The 26,463-nt window shown below is 48.7% G+C and overlaps 2 protein-coding genes across 5 annotated transcripts in view; both read right to left on the minus strand.

Annotated features, from left to right (window-relative positions):
• Positions 1–16,001: 16,001 nt before the first annotated feature.
• Positions 16,002–22,492, minus strand: LOC119290875 (SH3 domain-containing protein 2-like). Its single transcript, XM_037569541.1, has 10 exons — positions 21,704–22,492; positions 21,174–21,290; positions 19,810–19,879; positions 19,566–19,714; positions 19,122–19,223; positions 18,683–18,880; positions 17,876–17,938; positions 17,565–17,747; positions 16,745–16,819; positions 16,002–16,492 (listed from the first exon to the last, which is right to left on the minus strand). The coding sequence occupies exons 1-10, from the start codon at positions 21,761–21,763 to the stop codon at positions 16,364–16,366; spliced, it is 1,146 nt and encodes a 381-aa protein (XP_037425438.1). The 5' UTR covers positions 21,764–22,492; the 3' UTR covers positions 16,002–16,363.
• Positions 22,493–23,098: 606 nt separating this feature from the next.
• Positions 23,099–26,463, minus strand: part of LOC119290877 (protein ENHANCED DOWNY MILDEW 2-like) — a 21,792-nt gene continuing 18,427 nt past the window's right edge. For all 4 annotated transcript variants that reach the window (XM_037569543.1, XM_037569542.1, XM_037569545.1 and 1 more), the window contains 7 exons: positions 26,084–26,133; positions 25,692–25,738; positions 24,624–24,717; positions 24,433–24,531; positions 23,799–24,109; positions 23,641–23,712; positions 23,099–23,553 (listed from right to left, as the gene is read on the minus strand). In XM_037569543.1, the coding sequence (XP_037425440.1) occupies positions 23,439–23,553; positions 23,641–23,712; positions 23,799–24,109; positions 24,433–24,531; positions 24,624–24,717; positions 25,692–25,738; positions 26,084–26,133 (788 nt within the window). In that variant the 3' untranslated portion in view covers positions 23,099–23,438. The remainder of the gene's footprint in view (positions 23,554–23,640; positions 23,713–23,798; positions 24,110–24,432; positions 24,532–24,623; positions 24,718–25,691; positions 25,739–26,083; positions 26,134–26,463) is intronic.

Genomic DNA, 26,463 nt, shown 5'->3' on the forward strand with positions numbered 1-26,463 from the left:
CCGTCGCTGAGCTGGCCTGGCGCGTGGCCCCCCTTGTGTTGCTGACGGGTGGGCCCCGTTGAGCTGACTGGGCCGCTCCTGTCTCACTGACCTACAGGCCCCACCTCAATAAACGAAATAAATAAAAATAATAATTAGTTAATTAAATAGTTTAGCTAATTAAAACCCCAATCTCTCACTAACTACTGCCCCCCACTCGCTAATTAGGTTAGTTAGGTTTAAATAACTCTGTTAGTTAGCACTGTCACTGACATGTGGGTCCCAATGGACCCACCTGTCTGGTTTGACTAGTCAACCGCACTGTTGACTGCTGACATCACACCTACGTCATGCTGACGTCATCCCATACTATTCTGGATAATGTTGGATTTAAATAATTAATTAAAATCAACAAATGATTAAAACTTTAGAAAATCATATAAAATAATCCGTAACTCGGATGAAAATACTTTCTACATGAAAGTTGATCAGAACGACGAGACGAATCCGGATATGCAGCCCGTTCGTCCGCCACACATCCCTAACATATCGAACACGCAACTTTCCCCCTCCGGATCACCTGTCCGAAAACGCGAAACACCGGGGATACTTTCCCGGATGTTTCCCCCTTTCACCTACTACCGCGTTAGGGCACACCTAACACCGCCCATTGTCATGTCATGCATCGTCATGCTTATGTTTGCATTGTATTTAATGTTTCTTCCCCCTCTTCTCTCTAGTAGACTACGAGACCGACGTTGCTGCTGCCCAGTTCGACTACGGAGTTGACGACCCCTCCTTCTTGCCAGAGCAACCAGGCAAGCCCCCCCCCCTCCCTTGATCACTAGATATCACCTATTCTCCTCTATACTGCTTGCATTAGAGTAGCGTAGCATGTTACTGCTTTCTGTTAACCCTATTCTGATGCATAGCCTGACATTGTTCCTACATCTGTTGATACCTTACCTGCAATCCTAAATACTTAGTATAGCATGCTAGTTTATCATCTGTGGCCCTACATTCTTGTCGGTATGCCTTGCTATACTATCGGGCCGTGATCACTTGGGAGGTGATCACGGGTATATACTAGACATATATACTTACTACAGATGGTGACTAAAGTCGGGTCGGCTCGAAGAGTACCCGCGAGTGATTCGCAGATTGGGGGCTGAACGGACCTTTGTCCCGACGGCCCTATGTGTGGATCTTTGTGGCGGAGCGACAGGGCAGGTTGAGACCACCTAGGCGAGAGGTGGGCCTGGCCCTGGTCGGTGTTCGTGGTTGCTTCATAATAACACGCTTAACGAGATCTTGGCATTTGAGCTGAGTCTGGCCACTGGCCTATACGCACTAACCAACTACGCGGGAAGGATATGGACACTCGACGTCGTGGTATCAGCCGAAGCCTTCTTGACGTCAGCGAAGAAGCGGCGCGCGCCGGATTGGACTGGAACGCCTGCTCTTGTATTAGGGAGGCTAGGTCTGCTTTCAGCCGCCGTCGCAATGTGCAGGTGTGCAATGGGCAATGGGCCCAGACCCCTGCGCATATAGGATTTGGACCGACGTGCTGACCTATCTGTTGTGCCTAGGTGGGGCTGCGACGCGTTGATCTTCCGAGGCCGGGCATGACCCAGGAAAGTGTGTCCGGCCAAATAGGATCGAGCGTGTTGCGTTATGTGGTGCACCCCTGTAGGGAAGTTTATCTATTCGAATAGCTGTGTCCCTCGGTAAAAGGACGACCCGGAGTTGTACCTTGACCTTATGACAACTAGAACCGGATACTTAATAAAACACACCCAAACAAGTTCCACAAACAACCCGGTGATCGCTTTTCCACAGGGCGATGAGGGGAGGATCGCCGGGTAGGAGTATGCTATACGATGCTACTTGGAGGACTTCAATCCACTCTCTTCTACTTGCTGCAAGACGGAGGCCGCCAGAAGCATAGTCTTCGATAGGACTAGCTACCCCCCTCTTATTCTGGCATTCTGCAGTTCAGTCCACTGATATGGCCTCCTGACACATATACCCATGCATATGCAGTGTAGCTCCTTGCTTGCGAGTACTTTGGATGAGTACTCACGGTTGCTTTGCTCCCTCTTTTCCCCCGTTTTCCTCTTCTTCTCGGATGCCGCAACCAGATGTTGGAGCCCAGGAGCCAGACGCCACCATCGACGACGACTCTTACTGCACTGGAGGTACCTACTACTACGTGCAGGCCGCTGACGACGACCAGGAGTAGTTTAGGAGGATCCCAGGCAGGAGGCCTGCGCCTCTTTCGATCTGTATCCCAGTTTGTGCTAGCCTTCTTAAGGAAAACTTGTTTAACTTATGTCTGTACTCAGATATTGTTGCTTCCGCTGACTCGTCTATGATCGAGCACTTGTATTCGAGCCCTCGAGGCCCCTGGCTTGTATTATGATGCTTGTATGACTTATTTATGTTTTTAGAGTTGTGTTGTGATATCTTCCCGTGAGTCCCTGATCTTGATCATACAGGTTTGCGTGCATGATTAGTGTATGATTGAATCGGGGGCTTCACAAGTTGGTATCAAAGTCGACTGCCTGTAGGAATCCCCCTTCCACACTCCTTGGCCGAAGTCGAGTCTAGTCATTACAAAACTTTTACTAACTTGGTTGTGTGCCTTACGGGCCCACGTCGCCATTGGGTGGTATTAGGATCTTTTACTTCTCGACCTTTACTCTGGGGCTCTGAACTCTCACCTACTCGGGTTAAACGAATTTACTAACTCTAACATTAGGATCCCGTTACCACGTTCACCCCAAAGTTGGATAAGCCATAGTTATTCTGTAGGATAGTATTTTGAATAGTACCCACATTGTCATTTGACTCCATTGAAACATCTCTGTTTTCAGATGGAACCCATGAGGCAGGTCATGCGCCACATGGCGGCCATTGGTGCCTCAGGATCACCTGCTGTGCTAGCTGAGATGATGACCTATCTGGGTTATCGCTGGCACCCTGAGTACACCATCTATGAGGAGTACCGGGACTTTAACCAGGAGCAGTACCGTGCCATCGTCCACCTCTACTCTCGGGAGTATGACTCCACTACCGTGCTGCACACCGCTCATGGTGTTGGAGTGACCATCGAGATGGCAGTTCACGATGCTGCCTATGCTGCTCTGACACGTCTTCGTGGCTTCATGGAGAGTATCGGGAGTTGGACACTTCCCCTTTCAGGCACATTGCTATCGCATCCGACGTTGGTGCAGAGGGATACTACACTGCTGCCTACTCCACCGTCACTCAAGAGCCCTTCCACCATCAGAGCCTGGTTCTGCATGCTGATGGGTTGGACCGAGCTAACCGAGCTCTTCGCCACGAGTTGTGCACCACTCATCAGCACCTTTACAGGGCTCTGACGCTGTCGCACCCCTTTGTTCTATCTAGACAGCTACCACGTTCTACAATCTACCCAGCCAGGACCGTGACGCCCGACGGTGCCCGTTGGCCAGAGGTGGGAGGCTACTCTCCCGCACTTGGTCCTCTTCTGCCACCTGAGCGTCGAGTTCTACACCAGAGTATCCGCGGCCCCCAGGCCGCTGACGTGGACTATCCGTTGCCTCACTACCAGTTGTCAGGCTACGACTACCTCCACAGTACCTCCTGGGACTGATGTAGTCTTGCTTATTAGTATTAGATGCATTCGCCGCGAGCCTGCATGCCGCCTATGATGACTTATTCTATGTACTGAACTCTATGTACTGAACTCTATGTCCGACCCCTTTTGTAAGTTATGCCGACTACTATGTAGTATCTGTCGTGCTCCTTTCATTATGCATGTTTCATCGTGAATGATTCTTGTCTATGCAAATTTCTCAATGCTGAACTACCCCTGTTATATATTAGCAGGATGGTTAGGCCAGCTAGTCGTGGTCGTGGCGACAACGCCCCACCACCGCCTGAGTACATGGCTGGTATGGTCCAACAGCTCGAGATGAATTGCCAGTTCATGGAGAATATGATGGCTCAGTTCCCTCGCCCCAATATGAACGAGCAGCCAGCCCAAGTGACTCTGCAGGATTTCATGCGCCTCAACCCCAACCGTGTACCGCAGCTCAACTCAGCCGCTGGATGCTGATGACTGGCTCCATGAGATCACCTATGAGATGGAGTCTGGTGATGTAGCCCCTGCCCGCTATGTCACCTTTGCTTCCTTCTTTCTGAAGGGACCCGCAGCTCAATGGTGGGACAGCCACAGGCGTACTTTGCCAGTTGGGACAATCATCACCTGGCCAGACTTTCAAGCTGCCTTCCATGCCCGCTTCATTCCTCAGGGGATCATGGACATAAAGAAGCGTGAGTTCCGCAACCTCACCCAGGGCAACAAAACTGTGGAAGCTTATCAGCGAGAGTTTCTGGACTTGTCCCGCTATGCTGAAGAAGACATTGCAACTGATGCACGCAGACAGGAGAAGTTCCGTGACAGCCTTCAAGCTGACATCAAGCTCGCACTTCTAGTGCACGACTTTGCCGATTTCGCCACCTTGGTGAACAAGGCTATCAATGTCGAGACTGGTCTATAGGAACACCAGAGCTCTCACAGGCGCAATCGTGACACGGGCTCATCTTCGCACCCGCCCTCGCAGAAGCGTAAGATATGGATCCCGAACAGCATGTACCGTCCAAATGCACCTGCCCCAAGGCAGACCTATGTTGCACCTCGTCTGCCTCCTCCACCATCTAGGCAGCCAAGGCTTCCAGCTCCACCACCCCGAGCTCCTGCTCCCACTCCCAATAATGGTCTGTGCTTCAGGTGTGGTCAGCCAGGACACCGTGCTAGGGAATGCAACCAGAACCAGAATCAACTGGCCCTTCCAGCAGCTGGCCGTGGTAACAAGCCCCGCAACAACAATGCCAAGTCTTATGGCCGTGTTCATGCCAACCACGTTGATCTGAACGAAGCTCAAGACCAGCCTGCTACTGTGATGGGTACACTCCTCGTAAATTCAATACCAGCATCTGTTTTATTTGATACAGGAGCATCGCATTCATTCATGTCAGAGGATTTTGCATTCATGCATGGCATTAAAAGCGAAGACATGAATGCTTCACTATTAGTACACACCCCTGCGGGCCAATGTCGAACCTCCATGATTTACAACAACGTCCCTGTTGAAATCGAAGGACTAGAATTCCTTGTCTCTCCCATCGTACTGAAGTCCTGTAGCATTGTTCTCATTCTGGGAATGAATTGGTTAAAAGTGCATACTTCTTCTATAGTTTGCGCCACTAAGACCGTCCATCTGCTACACCCTTCTGATGAAATAATTAGCTACAATCCTCATCTGGTTCAGAATGCTGAGGCCGGGCTTTATGCCTTGAACGCATTGAATGTTGCACCCCTCGAGGGCATTGAAAACATTCCTGTCGTTTGCGAATTCCAAGATGTCTTTCCTGAAGAACTTCCAGGGATTCCCCCTGCTAGAGCTGTCGAATTCATCATTGACTTAAAACCAGGCACCACTCCTATAGCCAAACGACCTTACAAGATGCCGCCACATGAACTCATTGAGCTTAAGGAGGAAATCGACAAATCTCTTCGAAGTGGTTTCATTCGCCCAAGTTGCTCTCCTTGGGGAGCACCTTCTCTCTTTGTCAAGAAGAAGGATGGGACAAACCGATTGGTCCAAGACTACCGCCATATTAACCAGGCTACCATTCAGAACAAATATCCTCTTCCTTGGATCAATGATCTATATGATCAACTGGCTGGTTCGTCAGTGTTCTCTAAACTCGACTTGAGGTTGGGTTACCACCAGATCCGTGTTCGTGAAGAAGATATCCCGAAGACCGCGTTTGTGACTCGCTATGGATCATACGAGTACACCGTCATGTCTTTTGGATTAACCAATGCTCCAGCCACCTTCTCTCGTCTGATGAACTATATCTTTATGGAATACCTCGACAAATTTGTCGTGGTTTATCTAGATGATATCCTTGTATATTCCAAGAATGAAGAAGAACATGCTGAACATCTTCGTCTTGTTCTGGAAAAGCTTAGAGAGCATCAACTCTATGCCAAGTTCTCCAAGTGTGGATTCTGGCTTCCCGAAGTAACCTATCTTGGGCATGTCATCTCTAAGGATGGTATTGCCGTCAACCCTGAACGAGTTTAGGCTATTCTCGATTGGACTCCTCTGAAGAATGTCAAGCAAGTCAGAAGTTTTCTTGGACTCGCCAGCTATTGCCGTCGATTCGTCGAGAACTTCTCCAAGATCGCTAGACCTTTGACTAACCTACTTCATAAGGGCGTCAAGTTTGAGTGGACAGAAAAGTGTCAGGGAAAGTTTCCAGGCGCTCAAAGACAAGTTGACCTCTGCCCCAGTGCTTGCTCCTCCAGATACTAAGAAGAACTTCGTCATTTATTGTGATGCTTCACGTCAAGGCCTAGGCGCTGTCCTAATGCAAGAGCGCAAAGTGATTGCTTATGCCTCTCGTCAATTGCGCCCTCACGAAGAGAACTATCCAGTTCACGACCTCGAGTTTGCTGCTATTATCCATGCACTAAAACAGTGGCGACATTACCTTCTCGGTAATCGTTGTGAGATCTTCACCGACCACCAAAGTCTGAAGTATCTGTTTACTCAACCAGATCTGAACCTTCGTCAGCAGAGATAGATGGAGATTGTTGCAGATTTTAACCTGGGTATTTCGTATACCCCAGGCAAGGCTAATGTAATGGCTGATGCCTTGAGCCGCAAGTCTTACTGCAACCACCTCCAGGTTCACAAAGTTCAGCCCTCGCTTGTTGAAGAATTCAGAAAGCTGAACCTCCATATTGTTCCTCCTGGTGCACTCGCTCCCCCTCCTCCGGAGTTTCGCAAGATGAACCTCCATGTTGTTTCCCGGGGTTCTCTCAATACCATAGTTGCTAGACCAGATCTTGTGGACACCATCAAATGGATACAGAAATGTGACGATGAAGTCGAGAGGATTAAACATTATCTCGCAGAAGGAAAGCCCTCATTATTCATTGTTGATGACGCAGGCACCTTATTCTTCAAAGGTCGCCTAGTGGTACCGAGTAAGAGGGAAAACCTGGATCTGACTCCAAGGGTTATGAAAGAAGCTCGTGATACACCTTTGTCTATTCATCCCGGTAGTACCAAGATGTACCAAGACATTCCTCAGAGATTCTGGTGGTCTAATATGAAGCAAGATATTGCTCATTATGTTGTTGAGTGTGACGTTTGTCGTCGTATCAAAGCAGAGCATCAAAGGCCTGCTGGAACTCCGCAACCTATCTCTATTCTTGAACGGAAATGGGACCATGTTGAAATGGACTTCGTCACGGGATTCCCCAAATCGTAGAAAGGTAATGATGCTATTCTTGTCGTCATTGACCGGCTTTCTAAAGTTGCACATTTTCTGGCTGTCAAGGAAATGATCACTGCTAGTCAGCTGGCAAACCTCTACATGTCCAGAATTGTCTCGCTTCATGCTATTCCATTGGTAATCAGTTCAGACCGAGGCAGTTTATTCACCTCAAGATTCTGGGCAAGTTTCCAAGAAGCTATGGGGACTCATCTGTCATTCAGTACCGCATTTCATCCTCAGTCGCAAGGGCAGGTTGAACGCGTCAACCAAGTTCTCGAAGACATGCTTCGAGCTTGTGTTATTTCCTTCGGCAAGAAATGGGAGGAATCTCTCCCGTATGCCGAGTTCTCTTATAATAATAGCTATCAAGCTAGTCTGAAGATGGCCCCCTTCGAAGTGTTATATGGATGAAAGTGCTGAACCCCTCTGAACTGGTCAGAAACTAGGGAACGTCCACTCTTCGGTCCGGGTATTATCCAACATGCCGAAGAACAAGTTCGCATAATTCGCGAGAATCTCAAGACTGCTCAGTCACGTCAGAAGAGTCAGTATGACCGTCATCATAAGGACATGGTCTATGAACCTGGCGAAAAGGCTTATCTTTGAGTCACACCAATGAAGGGTGCTCACCGCTTCGGGATCAAGGGCAAGCTAGCTCCTCGCTATATTGGTCCTTTCACTATTCTGGAAAGGCATGGAAAAGTGGCATACCAACTGGAGCTTCCGCCCAACCTTTCTCAGGTTCACGATGTGTTCCACGTGTCACAGCTACGACGTTGCTTCAAGGACCCAATCCGAGGAGTGGATCATGAAGTGCTCGAATTGCAACAGGACCTCTCCTATAAAGAGTATCTGGTTCGCATTCTCGACCAAGCTGAACGCCGCACACGTTAGAAGGCGATCAAGTTCCTCAAAGTTCAGTGGTCGCACCATTCTGAAGATGAAGCCACTTGGGAACATGAGGATCGTCTGCGCGAAGAATACCCCGCACTGTTTCCATCTACCTCCTAAATCTCAGGACGAGATTTCTTGTAGTGGAGGAGATTTGTAACGCCCGGATAATTAGGCTACAGTAAAACTCTCCTAATGATGCCATGCCATCTCTGTTACTGTTGCTAATCAAATGTTAGTTCAAAACATTTCAAATTCAAAAATGAATTAGTGACAAACACCCAAAGTTTTTAGAAGTTGAAACAAAAATGTCCGGACAATGCCAAATATGGCATAGGCAATTATGGTGTAGATGACACAATTTTATAAAGTACTTAAATGCCCAAATTAAATAGAACAGAAAACAAAGCTAAAAAGAAAAGGAAACAAAAAGGAAAAAGAAGAAACCCCCCTTCCCCCTGGGCCGAAAGGCCCAGCTAGCCAACAGCCAGCCACCCAACCGGCCCAGCCGGCCCAGCTCCCCGCACCACACCCTCTTCCTGTTCCTCGGTTGCGCGCCGCTACAGGGCGCGGTCGCCACCGGACCCCCTCGCCGGCACCGGGAGGAGATAAGATCGCCAGCGCCCCGCCTCCTCGGGCCCCTCTCCCACTCACCCCGCTCTCCTCCCAGATCTCCGCCTCTCCCTTTCCCCTCAGATCCACCTCGCTCTCCCCCTCGTTCCCCACCACGTCCGAACGCCAACATGGAACCGTCGTGAAACGTGCGGCCTCAGCCATCGCCTCGCCTCGCCTGCGTGTCCATCGTCTCCGCATCGTCCTCCTCGTCGACCGGTGGCCGCAGCTGGAGCTCGGAGGCGCTGCTGCAACGGCCCCCTTCTTCCACATCTCCGGTCGCCGCCGTTCTTCCCCAACTCCGGCGACACCCCCCTGCTGCTACTAAACTACCACGGGTCATCTTGCGTGCCGCACGGTGAGCCCCTCCTCCTGCTCCTCCTCGATGGGCCCCTTGCGCACCATAGCTACCTCGTGTCGTTGCCGTGAGCCCGTCACCGCGGATCTCCTCGCCGCCGTGGCCATGATCTCCGTCATGCTCGCGCGAGCACGACATCGTGCTCCTGATGCTCACATGAGCCCAACGCGCACGCGCACACTCCCTCCCGTGCCTCCTAACGCCGTCCCCATTGAGCGCCCGAACGCGCTGCCGCCTGCGCTCGTCGCCGGCGTGCCTCCGATGACCAAATGGTCACGGGCCAGCGCCCGTTGCGTTCGCCGCCTCGCATACGACTCGCCTGGCCTCTCCTTTCATTCGCTAACATGATGCGTCGTCGTTTCCTCTCGCGCCCGACTCCGGTCGTCCGCCGATGAGCTCGTCGTGCTCGATTCCGACCACCACTGCCCGCGTAACCACCACCAACCGTCTGTCGTCGTCTTGCCGTTCTAACGCGCCCGGCCGCGACCAAAATGGTGCCCTGTGGGCGATTTCCGACGATGCCCGAGGACGCGCAGCCGCGAACGAGCTCGCCGGCGTGATTCCGACGAGTCGCCGGCCGTTGCTGAGCTGGCCTGGCGCGTGGCCCCCCTTGTGTCACTGACGGGTGGGCCCCATTGAACCCTTGACCCGGTCAACTGCTGACTGGGCCGCCCCTGTCTCACTGACCTACAGGCCCCACCTCAATAAACAAAATAAATAAAAAGAATAATTAGTAAATTAAATAGTTTAGCTAACTAAAACCCTAATCTCTCACTAACTACTGCCCCCCACTCGCTAATTAGGTTAGTTAGGTTAAAATAACTCTGTTAGTTAGCACTGTCACTGACATGTGGGTCCCAATGGACCCACCTGTCTGGTCTGACTAGTCAACCGCACTGTTGACTGCTGACATCACACCTATGTCATGCTGACGTCATCCCATACTGTTCTGGATAATGTTGGATTTAAATAATTAATTAAAATCAACAAATGATTAAAACTTTAGAAAATCATATAAAATAATCCGTAACTCGGATGAAAATACTTTCTACATGAAAGTTGATCAGAACGACGAGACGAATCCGGATATGCAGCCCGTTCGTCCGCCACACATCCCTAACATATCGAACACGCAACTTTCCCCCTCCGGATCACCTGTCCGAAAACGCGAAACACCGGGGATACTTTCCCGGATGTTTCCCTCTTTCGCCGGTATCACCTACTACCACGCTAGGGCACACCTAACACCGCCCATTGTCATGTCATGCATCGTCATGCTTATGTTTGCATTGTATTTAATATTTCTTTCCCCTCTTCTCTCTGGTAGACTACGAGACCGACGTTGCTGCTGCCCAGTTCGACTACGGAGTTGACGACCCCTCCTTCTTGCCAGAGCAACCAGGCAAGCCCCCCCCCCTTGATCACCAGATATCGCCTATTCTCCTCTATACTGCTTGCATTAGAGTAGCGTAGCATGTTACTGCTTTCCGTTAATCCTATTCTGATGCATAGCCTGACATTGTTGCTACATCTGTTGATACCTTACCTGCAATCCTAAATACTTAGTATAGGATGCTAGTTTATCATCTTTGGCCCTACATTCTTATCGGTCTGCCTTGCTATACTATCGGGTCGTGATCACTTGGGAGGTGATCACGGGTATATACTATACATATATACTTACTACAGATGGTGACTAAAGTCGGGTCGGCTCGAAGAGTACCCGCGAGTGATTCACGGATTGGGGGCTGAACGGACCTTTGTCCCGATGGCCCTCTGTGTGGATCTTTGTGGCAGAGCGACAGGGTAGGTTGAGACCACCTAGGCGAGAGGTGGGCCTGGCCCTGGTCGGCGTTCGCGGTTGCTTCATAATAACACGCTTAACGAGATCTTGGTATTTGATCTGAGTCTGGCCACTGGCCTATACGCACTAACTAACTACGCGGGAAAGATATGGGAACTCGACTTCATGGTATCAGTCGAAGCCTTCTTGACATCAGCGACGGAGCGGCGCGCGCCGGATTGGACTGGAATGCCTGCTCTTGTATTAGGGAGGCTAGGTCTGCTTTCGGCCGCCCTCGCAACGTGCATGTGTGCAATGGGCGATGGGCCCAGACCCCTACGCGCATAGGATTTAGACCGGCGTGTTGACCTCTCTGTTATGCCTAGGTGGGGCTGCGACGTGTTGAGCTTCCGAGGCCGGGCATGACCCAGGAAAGTGTGTCCGGCCAAATGGGATCGAGCGTGTTGGGTTATGTGGTGCACCCCTGCAGGGAAGTTTATCTATTCGAATAGTCGTGTCCCTCGGTAAAAGGACGACCCGGAGTTGTACCTTGACCTTATGACAAATAGAACTGAATACTTAATAAAACACACCCAGACAAGTTCCACAAACAACCCGGTGATCGCTTTTCCACAGGGCGACGAGGGGAGGATCGCCGGGTAGGAGTATGCTATACGATGCTACTTGGAGGACTTCAATCTACTCTCTTCTACTTGCTGCAAGACGGAGGCTGCCAGAAGCGTAGTCTTCGATAAGACTAGCTATCCCCCTCTTATTTTGGCATTCTGTAGTTCAGTCCACTGATATGGCCTCCTTACACATATACCCATGCATATGTAGTGTAGCTCCTTGCTTGCGAGTACTTTGGATGAGTACTCACGGTTGCTTTGCTCCCTCTTTTCCCTTGTTTTCCTCTTCTTCTCGGATGCTGCAACCATACGTTGGAGCCCAGGAGCCAGATGCCACCGTCGACGACGACTCTTACTGCACTGGAGGTGCCTACTACTACGTGCAGGCCGCTGACGACGACCAGGAGTAGTTTAGGAGGATCCCAGGCAGGAGGCCTGCGCCTTTTTTGATCTGTATCCCAGTTTGTGCTAGCCTTCTTAAGGCAAACTTGTTTAACTTATGTCTGTACTCAGATATTGTTGCTTCCGGTAACTCGTCTATGATAGAGCACTTGTATTCGAGCCCTCGAGGCCCCTGGCTTGTATTATGATGCTTGTATGACTTATTTATGGTTTTAGAGTTGTGTTGTGATATCTTCCCGTGAGTCCCTGATCTTGATCATACACGTTTGCGTGCATGATTAGTGTACGATTGAATCGGGGGTGTCACAGCAAACATGCCGTTAACGGGCTTTCCGTGGGCCAGGCCACTACCTTTCACCGGAATGGGCCTCTGTTGGGCCGTGCCACGTGTCGATGTATCATAGGCACCTTCGGTCCAATGAGTGGATGGCATCTGTCCCAACGATGAGCCGACACGTGGTTCCTCTGGCTAATGAGAATTTTACACGTGGAAAATCCCCATTGGTTTAGGCTGTTAACGGGTTATCGGATCCAAACCAGAACCCGATAGCTTAACGGCGACTCGTTATGGTGGATGCCACGTGTCGGTCGCCCTTGATGAAATCACTTCTATGATGCGCGATTTATCGTCATGGAAGTGGACACTTCCGTGATGATAATTTTGGTATTGTCATTGAACACTTCTACGACAGCACAGGTATGACTATCTTGATTCTGTCATAAAATCGTCATGGACGTACATGCATGACAGAAAATGTGAACTACTGTGACAAACACGTACCATCACGAAAGTGTATTTTTTGTAGTGGTAGGTCAGCTCAAACGTTTGAGCTGGATTTACCTGACGTTTTTCTGTCCAGACGGTGACCGGTAGCTCACCTCAGATGGTTGGGGCGTATATTGGGGAGCTTTTACAGATAGACGTAGAAATTTTAGAGAAACTCCAATGCACGTACCCATTTCGTCTGCTACCGTCCGTTTGGGTCACCGCGGACAAATATGCTGGCCCAACACGCCAACCCATTCCCAAAATGTGTCAGCTTCGCGTCCGCGCGGACCCATTTACAGCCCAAATTTGCGGCTGAAATGCGTCAGCACAGACACAAAGCAGACGCGTCGTGCATCCGCTCGGTGTCCGCCGCGTCCCCACCTGGCGGTCGTCCAACTACCACGGTCGTCTTTATTAATGACGACCACCGACCTCGGGCCCATGCATCAGCGATGGCGGTCGGCCTTTTTCAATCCAAGCGTGGGGGGGTCCTCATCCGCTTCCAGACGCCCCCGTCCCCATCTCGCCACCCAGTGCTCCCCCGTCGGCGACAAACCCTAGCCACCCCTTCACCCTCCTCCCCCTTCCTCCACTGGCATCTGCTGGCCGGTCGCTGCAGCGTATCAACATCCCAGTGCACCAGAGGAGGTAGTATTGGGAGCACCGCATCCCCCTCCCATATCCCCATGTGACGATGCCACACGACTGGCACTTGGATCCGGAGAGGATCCCAGTGCCAGCCATGCCGCGGTCGGCGAGGGCGCACGCGAAGGAGGTGCGGCGTCGGCAGCAGCTGCTGACACTGGAGCAGCGTCGCGACCCCACCTGCGCGTTCGACTCTCCCGCTTGGAGCGGTGGTTCGCCTTCGAGCATGAGGAGGCCAGGAGGCGCGGCGTCCATGATTTGCGTCATGGCTCGTCGCCGTCGCCCCTCGTCATGCGTGACGAGGACCAGGAGGCGGAGGCCACCTACCAGGCAGTGCTGGCGGCTGCCGTCTGTGAGAGCGAGAAGGAGGAGCGGCGCAAGGAGGAGGAAGAGGAGACGTACCAAGCGCGCATGGCGGAAGCCATGGCGCTCTCCACAGCCGGCGACTGCGTCGTGCCGCCGTTGAGGCCGCCGTCCCTCCTCAAGGCCGAGCCGGCGCCGACACCCATTGAGCGCTACTCATGAACCGGGGTGGTGCGCGAGTGGGTCAGCGCACCATCGATCTGGTGCGGAACGACGCAAGAGTAGGAACAGGCCTATCTCGAGCACTAGCGGCAGCGGAGGCTAGCAGAGGACTGCCGCGAGGGCAAGCATCTCGAGGCGCTGGAGCGCGCCGCGAGGCGGAGGAGGAGCACCATGCCTGCGGTAGGGCAGCCCCGCCGGCGGACAACGTCGCAGCAGCCTAGGAGACGGCGTTCCCCTGGGTTGGCCCTGCGCCGACGCTCATCGACCTTACCGGCCCCGACGACGACGACGACGACGCCTAGGGCAGCGCGCCTTCTCCTCGTTTTCAGTTTTATTTATGTTAATTAAATATAAAAGTGGACTCGTGGACTCTCGCCGGCCTTTGTAGTCGGCATTAATATTTAATTAATGCTTTTTATTTTTAAAATGTTTGCCTTCTTTACTAAAAAAAATGGATCGAACCACTGTTGGGCGCAAGCGCCGACCCAAACGCGAAAGCGGACATGGGTATCCGCCGAGCCGACCCAAATGGATAAACAGCGGACAAAATCGCCGTCTGTTTGAATTGCCCGGTTGGAGTTGCTCTTAGTGATTAAGGGCATGTTTGGTTTGCAGCCTAAGGTTGCCACGCCTAAGCTTAGGCATGCCACAATATCTTAGGCATGTGTTTGGTTCATTGTCACACTTGTGGATTGCCACACTTTTCTAGCTACATGATCCACATGTCATAGACTCAATTTCTTGTCAAATCTTGCCACACTAGTGGTGGCCATTTTGTTAGCCATATTTTTTATGACAGACACACTTCGCCTAAGCTTAGTTGTGACAAAGTTAGTCATGAACCAAACAAACCCTAACCTCGGAGGAGGTCCGTTGGTGGATCCGGCGCTCTGGCCGACGAGGCGCCAGAGGTTGCTGAGCTGTGGTGTCTCATAGCCGATGTCCTCTCTTGTGATCCGATGTGACCCTTTCACCCACGCCGTCCGCGGTCCGCCTGCCAAAGCCAGCCGCCAGTTTTTACCCTGCCTCATCCGATCCAGTCTAGTAAAAAACATGTCTCAACAAAGGGCAATGCCTGATGACACTGGACTCCCTCTCTCACTCTCTCTCGTGGGGTTGTGGCAAAGTACCAGCGGCTCGTAAATGCGCGGGTCCATGGAGTACTTTCACCAAAAATAAACGTTTTGTACCAGAGTGCTTGTCGCTAGGAAAACCGAGCACAAAAGGCTGAGTGAGGCCTTGGCTAGCTAGATTCCTGTAATCCGACGTCCCTTTCCGGCGCCAGTGAACGCCAACCGCGCTCTGGCTCTGCTAGGGTTCGGTGGCCAATAGTTAGCGAGAAGCGATTCTCCTAGGGCGATCCATCATCCATGACTTTTGTGCGCGGCTGCTGGATCGGAAATGGAAACGGCAGCGACGAACGAGGAGAGGCGAGCAGGAGCACGCCGTCATAACTGCCGGAGGCCCCAGCGGCCTGGGAAGATCGGTGAGCTAGGAGCCAATCAATCAATCCATCCGTGGACACCACAAACGGCCACTTGCGCTTTCAACCATGTCGCCAGCACTATCGGTCTCTTCCTCGCTGAGTTTAGTTTTTTTTCCCCTTCAACTCGTGATGAAACGGTGGCTGAGGCTGCGAGCTTTCCGAGCTCCATGTGCGTGCAGGCGCAAGAAATAGCCATGCGATGGTGGCCTAGAGGAGCTACGCACTGGCCGGACCAGCAGCAAAAGAGATGGATAAAAAGCATGGGAGGGAGGGCCAATAAATTCAGAGCCCAAGGAAACTGTCTCTGTTGCAGCCGGTGAGCCGGTGAGGAAAAAGAAAGCAAGTGTTCCTGTTGCAGTTAAGAGGTTCATCGGACTTGGAGAGAGCTGGATCGAAGAAGAATCCAACCAACGTCCAACCCTGTTTTGCCCAATCGGATATACCGGATGGGCCAATTGCGTCGGTTTTACTATTTTGATTGACAAGAATAGCAAAAGGGAATCTCCTCTAAAGAAAAAGCAAAAGGAAATCTCGATCCAGCAGAGAAAAAAGAATAAGCCTTCAGAAACAAAGTTACAGAGAGAAACAAGAGTGGTGATAATATCCATCACTGTTCTGAACCCGATAATACTAGTTCGGCAGGAAGCACGCTTTCCGCATAACAGGGGGAAGGATGCAGCATCCCGTGCGTGGCCAATAGCTCTATACATACTCACATTGTTGTGGGAGAAAGAAAAAGAAGAACAGAAGAGAAGATCCTAAAGGCAAAACACTACTACTATGTTCTTTACATAAGCAGCACAAAGAATCTGCACAGAAAGGTATAAGAAAGTTCTACAAAATGCTAGGCAGTCCTGAGCAAGTACCTCATATCATGTACAGGGGAGAAAGCAGGACGATGAACAGCAGTGGAGCCATTTAGTACAAGAAGAAAGAGGGGTCACGCAGTCAGACGTCCAGGCTCTATCACCTTGCTTGCCGGGGCCTTGTCCCTCTGCTCTACGTACGCAGATGGGAACCAGCCTGCCTTTCCTTTGCATTCCCCTTCCGACCACCCGTTTGGAGACACCTGTCGAGACAGACACGCAAAGATTGCTTGCTTAGCACTGCCGGACCCATGTGTTCCTTCTCTCTTCTTATAAATGGACAGTTATGCGATCCCTTGCATCTCATCATGTTCATGCAGCAGCAGTTACCCAACTTACTGCGGTATGAGTTAAGGTGTGGTTCACTACTTCAGAAATTTGGCCATGAGGTGTAACATGAATAATAGATGGATGAAATCTACAACAGTGAATGCTGATGTGCAAACCGAGTGTACCTGGCGGACCACAACAAAATCGCCCACGGAGATACTGAGCTCACCATCAGCCTGACCATAAAACGGATGGATTACCTGCACGACAAGGAAGTCATCAAGTGTTCAGCTTCTGGAGTGATGAAATGCTATGTTCAGTACAGCAATTGTGCTGCAGTTGCTAAAATTACTCTACAACTAATCTTCCCAAATACCCCTTGCCATCCTTTTATTGCATATATTTGTTATTTGTGTGTGGATTAACCCACATGGAATTTCCACTCCAGCATTTTTATGTGGTATTACTATATTTAGCAGGTGTGAAAAAAGAATAACATGAAATGCAAGGTAGGCGAGGAGCTTTGTTGAAAGAATGGCAGCACGGGATATTCATCGATCATATTAAGCACTGTTTAAGCTGCAGTTTTGATTCAACAAGATGGAGGCTCACATGATTTTGGATAATCATGCTACTAACAGCATATTTTATGGCTTTCTTATGCTACCAAACAATTTAGTTTCTCGATTTCTTTGATTACTGGAGAATCAGATGAACATTTTTTTTATGAATCAATCAAATGAACTTGACATCATAAAAATCAGCCATGAGAAAGCAAATGTTTATAATCTACTTATAAATAAATATATGGAGCAGTTCCAGAGATAGCTTTCTGGGGCTTCCAAAAAACCTACCATCAGTCTCTCTAAAATAGCTAATGCCAGTACGGAACTAAGGTCTAACATGATATAGAGTACAAGACAATAATACAACAGAGTGAAGAACAGTAGAGATGACACACTACAAACTGATCTGCCAAATACGTGGTGCAAAAGGCGTACGTACCTCCCCAACATAATGCACTTCCTGGCCATTCCTTGTAGGTTCGCTAGTTTCAGTTAATGCTGGATCTTCTGATATGCTATTTGAGTGCACATGTGTCGGTGATACTTTAGGCTCCGATGATGGATCTGATGATGGCACATCATCATTGTTATCTGACTCTTCATGGGGTCTTGCATTGAGTATCTGTGCAAATCAGCAGAAAAATGGCAATAACCTTCAGCAGAAAATACTCACATCTATTTTCAACGTTTAGGGCATTAAAAATGCACAATACAGGTCAAATAATCCATTATTTAGAAATAACTATGCACCTCATCATGAAGTTTGTTCAGAATATCAGCAACGTTCTGATGGTAAGTTCTCTCGGCATCAACCTGCAAGTGGGGAACACCATAACGCCCATTAATGTTTAATGCTCAATCCTGTTCAATCAAAGTTATCGAATTTCACATAGGGTACGTGAGGCGTATGCATATTTGGTTGGAGCTCATGAGTCTCAAATCCAGGAGTGGGGAACTCAGGGGCAAGTGAAAAAAAAAACATACCCATGTTCAATATCTAAATCACACATATCACCAATCACATCAAACGGACAGAAAATCCAAACTATGTATTAAAAGGACACCTGGTAATTAGAAGATATATTTTAATTTCCAGGAAACTTTCAAGGGGATTGGGCCAAACTATAAGAATTGTTTAGATGCCAAAACTTACATGACACTGTGTTTTACTTCTAATCAGTAAGTACAGTTTTGGTAAAAAAAAATACTCCCTCTGTATCAAAATATAAGACGTTTTTTGTTCTAGATTTAGACGAAAAAACGTCTTATATTTTGATAAGGAAGGAGTAGATCAATAACTAGGCACCCGCACATCGGGGTTCAGAACAAAAGCAATATACCCATATGACCACACGCGCACATGCACACAGGCAGAACAGAATAAAAAGTTAAGTCATTGAAATGAAGTTCTATCCTAGAAATGAAGTTTCTAATCAACAAAACCAAAAGGCAATTTATGACCATTCTGTTTATAGCACAAGTGGCCATACCATACCACAGGAATCTCAACCGTCAACAAAAGTACATATTCTGAGATAACAGTGAGGCGTACCATACCATTGCAAGAAGACGGTCAAAGGTAATCTGTTGCTGCTGAGCCTCTACAGCCTCCATAGCTGCCGTTGCTTCTTTTCCTAATGCTGCCAGCGTAGTTCGGAGCTCTGATAATTTCGACTCTGCATGTTGCAGTTTCACCGAATCTGTATTACCACTACTCTCCTTGGACTTCAGTTGCCTTCTAACCACATCAGCTATCTAATAAGAGAAACATTGTCTTTTTAGTATCAGGCAGGGATCTCTGAAGTAGTTACAGTACTAGGCGAGTAGCTCTGTGATCAGCTGACCACACAGATTTTTCCAAATGCCACTTTGTTTTGCTATAATTTCTAGTTTTATGTATTAGTCCATGGAAGCTAAAGGAGTGAAATCACAGGTACTAACTCCTGGCATAACCACTGCTCTGGAGAAGATAATTTTTCATCTGCTATTCATTTACCTGAGACTCCATATCTTGTCTGATCCGTTGATAGCGATAAGTTAACAAGCGAGCATCTTCAAGAGGAGCACTCATTATCATTTCTCGAAGAGGCTCAAAAACCTGTGGGTAGGAAAAACCAAATGGTTAAACAGTAGCAATACAGCTCAATCAGAAAATGTGATGTCATCAGTTAGATGTATTCATAAAGAAGTTATATGTGCATTTTAGAATGCAGAAATCATCATATCACATTTGGCATTCACTACTTGCTTTGATACTATTTTGTAAATTTCAACAGAATAAACCACATCTAGCTTCGGATGACATTCCGCTCAAGGGTAAAAAGGAAAATATATCACAACCTAGATGTTTCAGACTAATAAACATAACGCCATGAAGGCAACATTTGTGATGTTGAGAAACTTATGAAATAGTGAAACTGAGGATGGGAATAGCCATCACCTGCTCTCCAAGAACTCTAAGAAGTTTCTCCCGCTCTATCTCCATTTGGCTGTGGGATTTACCAAACTCAACTGAAGCCTTTCCAAGAACAAAACCAAGATTTTGATTGTTGTTTCCATATTTGCAACAATCCTCAGCTAGCTTTTTCACTACAGGAAGAAACATTATAGCTTGACAACATCTCAAAATAGAAGCATATGCACATACAACAACAACAACAACAACAAAAATAATGTGAAGTTACCTATCTCCATCTGTTTGGTGCTAACAGCAACAAAACCCTCCAGTCCTCGTACAATGGTTCGTTGGAAATGCTACAAAATGAGACACAATCAATTCACTTTACAATCGGCTAGACTAGTTATCTGTGAGTCCTTTTACAGTACATTAAGTTATTCTATGCCGTTTATTTTTATGATGCAACGGCTAAGATATAATAACAATACTACACTAGAATTCTTGTAGTATATTCAGGCATGGAGGGCACTTTGGGCAGTCCAGCATCCAGCTTCTGCTGGTAATCCACGAGCTGGGCGACGGCTGGAGGGATGCCGCCGGAGCTGCCGTTCGTGCTGTTGGTGGAGTGGTGGTGGGCTCGCATCGGGTTGGGGATGAATCATAGTGGGTGCGGGGTACGCGGGTCTGGGCGCGAGAGCATGCTGCTCTCCATCGCCTGGCCGCCAAGCACACCGTCATTGCCTTCCGTTGAGTTCGACGTCCACGCTTGTTTAGGCTTGGATTTGGAATTGGCGTCGAGCGAAACAGTTTTTTGTGGAACTTGGAAGTAGTAATTATATGGTTGGATCAGGACATGGATTGAATGTGTCATACACACTGTTTCTCTCTGAAGTTACAAAACAGTAGTGGAACTGATTCATTTGTGTCCCAAATTCGCTATGTAATACTCCCTCCGTCCCAAAATTCTTGTCTTAGATTTGTCTAGATACGGATGTATCTAATACTAAAACGTGACTTGATACATCCGTATTTAGACAAATGTAAGACAAGAATTTTGGGGCGGAGGGAGTATGTGATGCCGTTATGTTATAGCATGTAAGCTCTTTGTGGTAGCCTACATGTAACATGCATCATCCAGCTACTGCTAAGATCAATGACCAGACTAGTGCTAAAGTTTTGCATGGGCTCTTGGATTCCATGCTTCATCATTGTTGGTGTTGAAAAGGGAGACGAGAGCAGCGATTGGCGGCATCGCCCTCCTCATCGACCTTCCATGCAGCAGCATCTCACCTGACAGCGGTGGCGCAAGGGAGGAGCGGGCGTACAGCTGCGCTCGTCGCGTGTGGCGGCGATCGTCACATATGGCGGAGCTATATTGGGATCGTTCGCAGGGAGGCGAGGTCATGTGGTTGTGATCAGTTGATTTTCCTGTTCCTTCTGGATTAATTGGAGGCATTGAATCGATCGGGCCGAACCCAAAGCTGAGAATATTAGCCTAGTCGGAAATTACCAAGCTATCCTCAAGCTGAGCTTTTAGGCGAACCATATCAATCGTTGGATTAACTTAATACTACACCTAAATCTCAGTAGTACGATGTACCGTAAATAATCTCTTATCTATCAGATGTAACAAACTGAAGGAAGACATACTTTAGCTGCTCTTGTGGTATTATAAAGCTTCTGGAGATTCTGGTGGCACTCAAGTTCAGCTTCATCAACAAGCGAAGTGTCTTGATTATGGCGTGCGCTGAACGTCTTGCGAACCGCCTGCAAAGTAAATGTAACTCTCTCAAGAATGAAACAGGCAAAGAAGTATGTCATATGATGCTCGAACCCATCTATTCTATTGGATTGGACCAAGCAAAATTAGGCTCAGCTTCCGAATAAGTGGGTATCCACAGTCAAACGTGCAAGAAATGAGTAGGTCCATATTAGTGTCAGAAACCTAAAGAATAGATATGCAATTCACTCGTTCCCTTCCAATGGCTGCTGTTCTGTTCTGTTCTCCCGATACAGTGGTCACTACCCATAACCTCAAAATTCTCAAACTAACTCTGTGTGGAATTGACTGGGGGAGCAATAGCCGGGGGAAGAACCACGCCTGTACTTCCGGCGAAATTCCGGCCACACGGTGATCGGCGGGAGGCTGAATTTGTGGAATTTGGGAGGGGAACCCGTACCTGCTGCTGCTTGGCGACGTGCTCCCGGAGCTTGCTGGCCTGCTTCTTGAGCGCCTCCATCCGCGCCGGCCGACAGGATCGATCAAAAGCGAACGGCGCCTCTCCGGCGGTAGATAGGATTTGGGGCCGCCGCAAGCCACGAAATAACGAACCCCGGAGGGGGAAAGCAGGGTGGAGCACTCTCCTGACTGCTAAACGACACGACGCGAAGCGCTAGAAGGGGAGGGGAGGCGGCGGCTGCTAGGATGAGCAGCAGCAGCGCGGCGCTAGGAGGGAGGGAGCAGCAGTAGAGCAACCGCCCCTCGCCTCTCCGCGGTTTGTTGGGTTGCTGTGGTGGCGGTGACGGTGGTGGTGGTGGTGGTGGGGTTGGTGCGGAAGCGGAAGCGGAAGGCAGTCGCTGCTGCCGTGGTGTAAGGTAAGTAACTGCCTGGCAACCGCAACCGAGGCGAGCGCGAGGCGGGAGGTCAAAACCGCCCGCCGCGGCGGCGGGCACGGAGCGCGCCGGCCGACGACGGTGACGACTGCCGACCAAACTGTAGAGCGAACAGCTAAGCTGGACCGTAGAAATGGGGGGTGTTCCGGTTTCCAGAGAAAGCGAGAACGATGGACGTGTGACGGGATTGTGAGTCGAGCCGCGCGTTAGTCCCACGCCATTGGGGGTGCGCCGTGCCGTGCGCGTGGGAGGTGGGACTGACTGGGGGTGCGCGCGTAGAGAGCGACCTGACGCGACGGGGAGCGTAGGGGCGAATGAACTGAAAGTGGCGGAGGCGTGGACTTGGTGCCTGCCGGTGGCACGAGCGGCGGCCATCCTCGCCGCGGCCCGCAGCTTATCTAATCTGCAACGGACAAAATCTTTGCATTTTGTTCTACTCGCCGTCGCCGGCCATCGTGCTCGTTGTTTGTTTAAGACGCCGGCCATTCCGCTGACGACACCGCCAGGGATGAAATGGTGCTGGTGGCCGGCTTTTGACTGCTGCCAGCCAAGCGCTCTTGTGCTCGGTCGCTCTCGCGTCGGCGTAGGCGCGTGGCTCTGCGAGGTCAAGCCTACCCCGTCATCTAATCTCATCTCACCAGTAAAATATTTGAGACCGTCGTGTCATCTCAACTGAATGCGTCCTGAGGCAAGCTCTCAGTCGCTTAACTCGCCACGTTGCAATCCATCCCGGTCATGACAGATTCAGCAAAGCACTGGCCAAACAGAAAAATGACAGGCTCAACTGTAAACAATGCGGCCCAGCAAAGCGTCGCCCTCAGGTGAGCTGGCCCAGATTGGCACCTGTGTGTGACCTGCATCCATCATCACAGCAAGCCAGGGGCAACCAAATGAAACTAGCATTAGAAGCACCAACCAGATAAGGGCAAGGGAGGAAAGACCCCTGCCGGTGACATGCCAGCACATTTCTATCATGACGACTCACATCTGCGTCGTCTTAATGGCGGTTCATACTACCTGATTAATGTCCAAATTCTGGCAATGTACGAAATAACAATGTCACGCTACACACCAGAGCGGTTTCACGGTCACCGGACATAAACCACATCAACACATCAACACATGAATGACGCAAGACTGCAGATAATGTTATCTGTCATAGACGACACCAAAGTTTTCACTTCACTATCTTTGCGATTCTCCAAGAGCCCAAGACAAGCTTCCTTTCTCCAACAAGTTGGAAGATAAATCATGGAGGGAGGCCACCACAGGTCCGGCCATATTTTTCGCAACAGGAACACTTCACTTGTTCCCATCCTCAACACTTTGGTTTTCAGTCGCACCTTTAGGTTTTTCTTCTCGAAACTTAATATGATTCCTCTTTGCACTTCTGAGATTTTCTACCATCTCATGATCCCTGCAAAGATTTTGCACCTGTAACACACTCTGAAAGTAGAACAGACAGAGGACACAGAGAATGACAAAAGGACGACGGCAAAGCTACCTGCAATAGAACACAGTCCCACCCGCAGTCTCCCATATCCTCTGTATTTCACCTTCACCGCCATTGATTTTCCTACAATACAAGCACAAAGGGTCAACAAAAGAAGATACATCAAAGCAGACAATATCAACACGAGCTATCCGATACATAAATCACACCTTGGCAAGCACTTCCGATGAAATGCTTTGGGGCAGCGCCTGCATAGCACCAAGTCCATTCCCCACGTTCCCCTTCCCTTTGATTTTCCTATTGTTTTATTACCCTCCGACGTTGCATGTTTTTTCCTGCACGTTCCTTTTCCCTTTGTTTTTCCTGTTGTTTTGTTACCCTTTGATGTTGCATGTTTTTTCTTGCACGAGTAGCATTCATGCATAGGGCATGAATCCCCTGGCAAATTATTGATGTCCAGTGGAAGACATTCAGGGTGGTAAAAGCGCTTACAGCCCCTTTTATTGCACTGTATGATGACCTGACAAAAATGCAAACAAAAAGTTGGAGAATTAAAGGAATCTGATCTATCCTGACGAGCAACTGCATATGCAAAAAGATCCTGAATATTATTTTAGAGCCTATATGCAATCAAAATCAAGTATCATTAGTAGTTGTTCCATTGGCTCCTACATCTACAGAATCACAATACTTTAGCTTCAAAGAACTCTACTGTTTTTTCTCATTATTCTCAATGACATAGAGAATTAAGAAATCAGTAAATCAAGTAACAGTTCCATCACAAACAGAATATAATATATCTCAGAAAATACAAAGTACAAATACATGTTTTTTCAGACACACCTGTTCGCCTCCTCCTTGGTCTGAAGATCCCAACTCTCCGCAAACAAAGCACTGGTGCTTCTTAGACGCACAATTTTCGCACGGAAACTCAGGTAGTTCCTATATAATATGATATGCATGAAAAGTTAGATGCCAATACCGGACATACTGAAACAAGAATAAAACTGAATAATTTGGTAAAGAATTAGCACCAGTTGTTCTTCACTCAGACCAAGAGTGTCGCAATGAGAAGCTTCACCAGTAGGTTTGGTTGGGTGGAATGACCTCCCACAGTCACCATCACAACTACAATGAATTAAGTTAAGAATATGTGTCAACCCTTCTTCAGTCAGGGAGCACGCAGGCCCCGCTGGATACAAAACTTCTTTCGAGAACAATAGCCTTGCAGAGTTCATGCAATGCAAGCTACAATGTTACGCAATCAGGCTACTCAAATAGTATACAGAATGACAAATGGCAATCTAGAGCTGCGATGGCAACTCTGAACATGGAGGAAATATTTTGGGGCTGTTTGGTTAGGGAAAGGCTGCGTACAATAGACCCAAAGTGGTCGGACCCTTCCCCAGACCCTGCGCAAGCGGGAGCTACATGCACTGGGGCTGCCCTTGCCCTTCTTTTGGTTTTTGACAGAGCCCCAAAATATTTGCGATGACAAATTGGCGAGCGATTTCGGCGCCCGAGCTTCACCAAAAAGTTGGCGCAGATATACACTAGTAGCGCTGCGGTGGGCTGGGCGAGCCAAAATATCAGCGCTCATCCAAACGACCTCACCAGCCTGGTCAACGACCAATATTTTGGACGGGCGGCTGTGGGCAGCAATCCAAACAGCCCCTTACACATGACATGAGCAAATAGTTCCATTCAAAATAAATGAACAACAATAATCAATCATTTTACATGATACCGAACACTAATTTTCTTTTCAACCGATCTATGTATTTTTACGTGAACTAGTGGCATATAACTCTGAAGGGGAGCCTTGGCGCAGTGGTAAAGCTGCTGCCTTGTGACCATGAGGTCATGGGTTCAAGTCCTGGAAACAGCCTCTTACAGAAATGTAGGGAAAGGCTGCGTACTATAGACCCAAAGTGGTCGGACCCTTCCCTGGACCCTGCGCAAGCGGGAGCTACATGCACCAGGTTGCCCTTTTTTTTAGTGGCATATAACTCTCCAAAATACCATAGATTAACCTGAGAAGAACAAAAAAATAAAAGATACCCTACATTATGAAAAAGATTAGACAAATAGAGTATGCCTACCATATCAAGTCGCCACCCTCATCACAAATAGCACAAATATAATCATCCTGCACAAGCATGTCATTTTAGTTATACATATTGAAACAAGAAGAATTGTAGTGGTACAAGTATGAAACAAAACAAAAATCTGAGCGGCTAAACTAAACAAATCAACATTGCCGTCAATATCTTTCAAAATCTAGTAAGTACTGAACCTTTCCTTTTGAAATTGTTTCATTCGAATAATAATCAGTTAACATTTACTCATGCAAAGTTTGAACTGAGATGATACATTACAATGTAAGTTTAGGGAAACACAAGGGAAAAGGCAGAAGATTATCTTTCTAGCATGTACCCAATAAATTCATAATCTATAATGTGAAAGAGCTATTTACGAGAAGAGGTATTTTTACCACAAAACCCATCCTCACACTATAGTCCTTCTCCATGGCAGCTTTGGTTCCTGCTTAGAACAAAGCAATAAAGACGAGAGAAAATTGGAATTTATATGAACGACATAAAATTGTAAACTATAAGAAAACTAAAGTGTTGATGTTTGGATCATGGAACGAAATCACAGTAGCAAAGGATAGACAATTTTGGAGAGAGAGAGAGTGTGTGCGTAATAATCTTGTTGTACAGAGACTAAAACGAAAAGAGTTAATAAAAAGAAGAGGGTGTCCAGGGGGAGACACACGACAGAAAATTCCTCCAAATCTTAATATGGTCGGAGCTAGGCATTACGAGAGAGGCAGCAGCGGCCGGCAGCTGTGGAGCAGTGCTGTTTTTTGGT

Source organism: Triticum dicoccoides, chromosome 4B (assembly GCF_002162155.2).
Source record: "Triticum dicoccoides isolate Atlit2015 ecotype Zavitan chromosome 4B, WEW_v2.0, whole genome shotgun sequence".
Classification (NCBI taxonomy): Eukaryota; Viridiplantae; Streptophyta; class Magnoliopsida; order Poales; family Poaceae; genus Triticum; species Triticum dicoccoides.

Bases quoted from the DNA above. Each gene is read 5' to 3' on its own strand.
- LOC119290875 (XM_037569541.1), bottom strand. From the start codon at position 21,763: ATGGAGGCGCTCAAGAAGCAGGCCAGCAAGCTCCGGGAGCACGTCGCC. The intron at 21,291-21,703 runs GTACGGGTTCCC...TTTACTTTGCAG, and splicing joins ACGTCGCCAAGCAGCAGCAG to GCGGTTCGCAAGACGTTCAG. The intron at 19,224-19,565 runs GTGATGGCTATT...TCCTACCCACAG, and splicing joins TTAGAGTTCTTGGAGAGCAG to GTTTTTGAGCCTCTTCGAGA.